The sequence below is a fragment of the Euleptes europaea genome, chromosome 18 (assembly GCF_029931775.1).
Source record: "Euleptes europaea isolate rEulEur1 chromosome 18, rEulEur1.hap1, whole genome shotgun sequence".
In the NCBI taxonomy this organism is placed as follows: domain Eukaryota; kingdom Metazoa; phylum Chordata; class Lepidosauria; order Squamata; family Sphaerodactylidae; genus Euleptes; species Euleptes europaea.
The window spans coordinates 15,111,112-15,118,315 of NC_079329.1; the positions used below are offsets into that span (position 1 = coordinate 15,111,112).

A 7,204-nucleotide genomic window follows, 5' to 3' on the forward strand; every position below is an offset into this window, starting at 1 on the left:
TTGTCTGATCTAGCTGGCTGGCCATCCCAGGTTTCAGCTGCTTCCTACCAGACACATGGTCCTTTCTCGATCTCGTTTTATGGGATGTTTTAAAGGTCACACACTAACAGTGTCCTCTGATGCTTTGTCGTACAGCCTGGGTGATCTACACCGCCACGGGGACCTTCGTCTTCGCTGTCCTCCTCATCTCATATCACCTGCGTAAAAGGTAGGTCGGGAGAAAAAAGGAACGAACACGGTTCTTGGCTTCCGTCCCCACTGAAAAAGTGAGGTCTTTGGGATGGTGGGGACTCCCTCCTGCTCCGAGTCCTGGGTTAACATAAGAACATAAGAAAGGCCATGCTGGATCAGACCAAGGCCCATCAAGTCCAGCAGTCTGTTCACACAGTGGCCAACCAGGTGCCTCTTGGAAGCTCACAACAAGACGACTGCAGCAGCCTTACCTGCTTGTGTTCCCCAGCACGTAATATAGTAGGCATGCTCCTCTGATCCTGGAGAGAATAGGTACACATCATAACTAGTATCCATTTTTACTAGTAGTCATGAACACCCCTTTCCTCCACGAACATGTCCACTTCCCTCTTAAAGCCTTCCAAACTGGCAGCCATCACCACATTCTACTCTTCGAAATAAGTTTAGAAGTGAATTATGGGAGACGTGACTGGAGAATCTGAGGGAAACGAGGCCTTCGTGGAGATAAAGAATCAGGGTTGTGTTGCAGTTAGCATTCCAGACTACGACTCAGAAGACCTGGGTTCAATTGTAAGCCGCCTTGAACAAGACTCTGAAGAGGCAGCAGAGACATATTCAAAATAAATAAATAAAATCCCCACTCGGCCATGATGCTGCTGACTGGAGGACCCTGGACCAGCCATTGGGGTTGGATCCGCCCGGCTTTTGTGCAGGTGAAAAAGGCAGGACAGGGGTCCACTTTGACCACCCATGAGGGCTGTGCTGTGGATCAGGGGACCTGGATGGACAAAAGCCAGGTGGGGAGGGGGCTGCAGTAAGGAGGGGAATTGGGTGATATTAATAGGTCCCTCTACCTTTGTCATCTATTCTCTAAACGAAACAGCCCCAGGCTTTCTGTGTAGGGAAGATACTCCAACCCCCCCCCCCCATGCCTGGCAACTCCCCTCTCCTCCCTGTTATGTACCAGCTGATGGAGAAAGAGGAGTCTAAGGTGAGGTGGATCCAGGCGCCCTCGATGGGTGCCTGGCCTCTTCTTGTTCTCTCCATGGTGACTTCAGGGGGTTAGGAAAAACAGCGTGTAAAGTCTTCAACCTGGCACGTGCGTACATAATATTCTTACCATCAATCAATGGCTTAAAAGGAAATCAGTCTATATCTTATGATCATATCAGACTTGCCTTAATGGCTTCTGCTTCCCTGAAAGGGGAATTCTAAAACTGAAATTAGGAGATCTGGAAACTCAGCATTTGGTTTCCATCATCCCTTGCATTTCATCATCACTTGCATTGGGGAGGGGCTGTGGCTCAGTGGTAGAGCATCTGCTTGGTATGCAGAAGGTCCCAGGTTCAATCCCCGGCACCTCCAGTTAAAGGAACTAGGTGATGTGAAAAGACCTTTCTCTGCCTGAGATTCTGGAGAGCCGCTGCCGGTCTGAGTAGACAATACTGACTTTGATGGACCAAGGGGGTCTGATTCAGTCTAAGGCAGCTTCATGTGTTTAGTTCATTTTTAAAAATTCTGTTCGCATATTTGAGACTTCCACACATTTTCACTTCTATCTTGCCCTTCATCCAGGAAGCTCTGGCCAATGTACAAGGTTCTCACATTTTAATCCTCATAACAGTCCTGTGCATCAACTCCAATACATCACAGGGCCATGTTTTTAAGACTCCTGTCCTATGTGCCGAGGATCTCTTAGCAAATCCAATCCTTCTGCTGTTACTTCTCGTTAAAGGGGCTCCACTCCATTCATTGGCTTTGTCCTCCGCTGATTTCTAAAAAGTCCAACTGTTCTTTTGGATAAAGATATAGGGGGGAAATGGTGTTATCAAGAGATCAAAATATCTATCTGAAAGGAGCCGAACCCAGTGACCGATGACACTAGCAGCTCAGCTAACAAAATATTTTAAAAGGGATCCCCAAGAGGAAAAACTGATTTGAAACTCTAACCACCACACCGCAGTGGTTTTCGTTGAGTGGCTGCTGTTGAACAGGAGCAAGCAGCCCATGAGTCATACAAGTTGCATGGTATCAAGTTGCTCAGTGGTTGCTGCCAGGCCTGGTCCTGATGCAATCCTCCCTCAAAGGCCAGAACAACCCTGGGAAGGGCCATGGCTCCCATCTTTTACTGATAGAAGCCAAGGCTTGAAGGCTGACGATACAGTTGGGGTTGCCTAACAACCCCACAATGGCCGTTAAAAGGGCATTCATTTCTTGAAGGTCCAAGCACTGACTCTATTTTTTTTAACTCCTTTATATATGTTTTCAGACTCTAGATTGTTCCCCAAGCTTGGGGTTTTCCTTAGGTTTGTAGAAAGAGCTGTCTTGTCTGTTCATGGATCCAGTCTCTGGATTTAAGTATCCACAGATTTGGCCATGTTGAGGACTAAATATACTGATGATGCCGTTTGGTGTTGTGAATTCTCATCTCAAACTGCTGTTTACTTTATTCTCTCTTTCTAGGACTTGCCTCTTTGTGCAGAAGAAAACCGGCAGTTCTCTGGGTCCTTTCTCCTCCAAAGGCCCACGAAGTCGCTGCCAGTGCCTTGGAGGCGAGGCATGGGCTGTGGCCTACCGACACACCCGCGTGGTGATCTGTACCACGCGTGGCGCTCCGCACCACCGCCCCCTGCACAATGGCGGCGGGGTTGGCGGGGACGACGAGGCCTCCTCTGACTGTTCCTGCCTGTGCCACAGTTATGAGAACCTTTCTTCTACCAACCAGTCCTCTCTCAAATCTCTCATCTCCACCATCTAAAGCCATGGGGGTGAGGGGGGGGGGTCCCGTCATTTCCCCCTCTCACCGTGGCGTCCGTCCAGGGACAGGTCCACTTTCCGTTGCCAGACTTGACGTATGGAATTTCCTCGGTTGACTGGGAATCAAGTAATCCGAACTCTAGAGCCATGTCCCCTCAGGGTAGGTGGGAGTCAATGTCTGGGATGAGCGGTTGATAGCGATATTCCAGGGAAATGGGAGACCCTTTGTTAGCAGAACTTGCTATGCAGTGTTTCCTGTGGTCGAGAGAGCAGCCACTGAAGCAACCCCTATGGGGGAGTACAAGGTGACGGGACCTTATAGGCATATCTCTTCGGGGAAAGACGCACATGCCTCTTTTGAAGCAAGCAAGGCCCTTATTGGTGCTGGAATGTCATGAGCATCTCCTGTGAGAAGCAGAAGGCCGGGAGGGATCCCCCCCCCCACAATTCTTCTGTAGAAATCTCCACTGCAGCAGGATTCATGTCCCATGCGGGGATTAAGGACCACAACTTGCGCCGGGAGACAGAGCTCCTTCTGATTCTGCATTTTGCGAAGGCCAGGTGGGATCCTGCAGCTGCCTCCGTGCCACATTTTGAAGCTGGGGCAGGAGATGGGTCGCAAGGAGGGTGACTGGGACAGACACTGAACGGAAAAAGGGGGTCCTCGGTTGCACGCTGAGCCGATCGTCGTGGGGCCGTTTGGGGGGCAAACCAAGTCCAGAGGCCATTGGACACACAGAAGAAGAAGGGATCTTCATTTGGCTCGGGGGTGGGTGGGCTATAGACACATCAAGAAAGAAGAGAGGAGATGGGAACCAGTCCCTTTCTCTCCTGTGCCCCACAGGCATTAATGGACTTTGGAATATAAAGCTTTCATTAAATTATTTTCATATTGGTGACGACGTTTCTCTGTCATTGTTGGCACAAACTGGGTGGCGAGCAGGATGTTGAAAGTGTAAAGATTTCCATCTCTGGTGGACGAACTTTTCAGGCTGGTTTAAGCCCTGCCATATCTTGTTCTTGACATTTTGACAACATACATTCAAATACATCATACTTAACCCTTCTGTTTCGGTGCCAAAATCCATGGGTTCAATTTGTTCAAAACTGTCCATCAGATACACACAGCATATTTAGGAGAGGGGCCGTGGCTCAGTGGTAGAGCATCTGCTTGGCATGCAGAAGGTCCCAGGATCAATCCCTGGCATCTCCAGTTAAAGGGACTAGGCAGGTAGGTGATGGGAAAGACCTCTGCCTGAGACCCTGGAGAGCTGCTGCCGGTCTGAGTAGGCAATACTGACTTTGATGGACCGAGGGTCTGATTCAGTAGATGGCAGCTTCATGTGTTCATGTGTTCATGTACTATACAGTTATAACTATACATTCACGACCGACAAAAGCCCCATGCCTTCTTAAGGTTGCCAACTCCAGGTTGGAAAATTTCTGGAGATTTGGGAGTGGAGCCTGGGGAGGCAGAGTTTGGGGAAGGAGTTAGTTCAGCAGGGATGTGATGCCACACGCCAAAGCAGGCGTTTTCTCCAGGGAAAATGATCCCTGTAGTCTAGAGTTGAACTGCAATTCCAGGCCTAACCTGGAGACTGGCAACTTTGTCTTGTTCAAAAAGAAACAATTGTATATATTACAATCCAGGACAGATTTATATTAATTAATACTTTCAAAAGTAAATGGATGGAAAATGTAATTAATAGGTCAATTCAGATTAATTTACATATACCCAAGACAGATCAGTGTGAATTTAGATATAGATGGTTGCATATTTAATTCAGTGCATGTTCCAATTGTAATATTGAGCATCATAAAAATTAAGTTAATTCCTCTTATTTAATTGTAATTGACATAACTTTTGGAAGGAGAGAAATTGTGTCCACTTCCTTTCTCACTGGGTTACCAAAGGGAGATTGCAAATGCAGAGACCCTCATGTTAAGAGAGCCAGCGTGGTGTAGTGGTTAAGAGGGGTGGTTTGGAGCTATGGATTCTAATCTGGAGAACCGGGTTTGATTCCCCACTCCTTCCACATGAGCGGCAGAGGCTAATCTGGTGAACTGGATTTGTTTCCCCACTCCTACACATGAAGCCAGCCAGGTGGCCTTGGGGTAGTCACACTGTCCCAGTGCCACCTACCTCACAGGATGTCTGTTGTGGGGAGGGGAAGGAAAGGTGATTGTAAGCCAGTTTGATGCTTCCTTAAGTGGTAGAGAAAGTAGGCATATAAAAACCAACTCTTGAGTCTAATGATGCAGTACTAAGAATAATTAATATATACTAAGATTATTACTGTACATCTCTTCAGCCTAGTTTCTTCTATTGCGTCACTGTATTGAATGGTCAAAGGGATTGTCCCAGGTACGGCTGATCAGAGCTACACAATAGGGCCACTCACAGAAACACAACTGGAAGGACTTCCCAGATCTGCAGGAAAATGTTACTTTGTAAACCAGCCCAAAGAGGGAACCAAAAGCTGTCAAAAACCAGCCGCATCGGGACTGAGCATGCTCTAGAAGGGGTGGAATTTGAGAGCAGCTGAAAGACAAAGGGGGCAAAGGGAGAAGGGAGAAACCAGCCTGGCCAAGGAGAGAGAACCCTGTAAGGGAGATTTAGTAGCATGGGAAGATCCCTGCTCAAAAGACGGGTATTTTTTCCCCTGTTGGGGTAATTGTGGCACTTCCTGACTTGAGGAGACCGTGCCTCAGTGGTAGAGCATCTGCTTGGCATGCAGAAGGTCCTGGGTTCAATCCCCAGCATCTCCAGTTAAAGGGATTAGGCAAGTAGGTGATGTGAAAGCCCTCTATCTGAGACCCTGGAGAGCTGCTGCCAATCCGAGTAGACAATACTGACTTTGATGGACCAAGGGTCTGATTCAGTACAAGGTAGGTTCATGTCTTCATGAGGCAGTGCCTTTCCAAATTGCATGTTGTCCTCCCCTCCTGGTTGGTTGTTAGGGTTGCCAACCTCCAGGTACTAGCTGGAGATCTCCCGCTATTACAACTGATCGCCAGCCGATAGAGATCAGTTCACCTGGAGAAAATGGACGCTTTGGCAACTGGACTGATGGCATTGAAGCCCCTCCCCTCCTCAAACCTCGCCTTCCTCAGGCTCTGCCCCAACCAGGAGCTGGCACCTGTATTGATTAGGAATGTGAAACTAGGCTGGAAGTTTGCCTCCATTATTACTAATCAAGAAGTGAAACTCTACCCATCCAGATCAGTATGCATGCCAATGTGAAAATATCCTGCTCCCCCCGCCCCCGTAGACCTTGCTCGCAGTTAACAAGCAGGGAGATCTTTTACCTGAGTGCGTTTCGGTCAACAGCTTAGTTTAGGTGCCAAGAGTGAACAGTAAACCACTCCAATCTCAACTCTTCCTGGGATTCACTCTGCCTCAGTTTTCCATCATCTGCAGTATGGGAGTATTAACTAGCGCGCGTTAACAAGGTTGTTATGGGGGCAATACCACGTGCGCCTGAGTGCTCTGAGCACGCTGAATAACAACAACAACGTAAAACTTTCCTGTACAGGCGGCATTATAAAGGATGAAAGGGAGACTATACAAATGCCTTGGAGGGGCCGTGGCTCAGTGGTAGAGCATCTGCTTGGCATGTGGAAGGTCTCAGGTTCATTCCCCGGCATCTCCAGATAAAGGGACTAGGCACGTAGGTAGTTGCCAGGTCCCTCTTCGCCACCGGTGGGAGGTTTTGGGGGCAGAGCCTGAGGAACGGAGGGGAGGGACTTCAATGCCATAGAGTCTAATTGACAAAGCAGCCATTTTATCCAGATCTCTATTGGCTGGAGATCAGTAGTAACTCCAGGAGATCTCCGGCTAGTACCTTATGGTTGGCAACCCTACAAGTAGGTGATGTAAAAGGGGCCGTGGGTCAGTGGTAGAGCCTCTGCTTGGCATGCTGACGGTCCCAGGTTCAATTCCCGGCATCTCCAGTTAAAGGGACCAGGCCAGTAGGTGATGTGAAAGACCCCTGCCTGAGACCCTGGAGAGCCGCTACTGGTCTGAGTAGACAATACTGACTTTGATGGACCAAAGGTCTGATTCAGTATAAGGCAGCTTCATGGGGAGGGGCTGTGGCTCAGTGGTAGGGCATGTGCTTGGCATGCAGAAGGTCCCAGGTTCAGTCCCCGGCATCTCCAGTGAACGGGACCAGGCCAGTAGGTGATGTGAAAGACCCCTGCCTGAGACCCTGGAGAGCTGCTGCCGGTTTGAGTAGACAATACTGTGATGGCC

At 48.8% G+C, this 7,204-nt stretch overlaps 1 protein-coding gene across 1 annotated transcript in view; it reads left to right on the plus strand.

Annotated features, from left to right (window-relative positions):
* Positions 1-2,953, plus strand: part of KREMEN2 (kringle containing transmembrane protein 2) — a 37,292-nt gene extending 34,339 nt beyond the window's left edge. Inside the window, exons 7-8 of the mRNA XM_056864767.1 lie at positions 136-208; positions 2,656-2,953. Coding sequence (XP_056720745.1) covers positions 136-208; positions 2,656-2,950 — 368 coding nt within the window. The 3' untranslated portion in view covers positions 2,951-2,953. The remainder of the gene's footprint in view (positions 1-135; positions 209-2,655) is intronic.
* Positions 2,954-7,204: the final 4,251 nt, after the last annotated feature.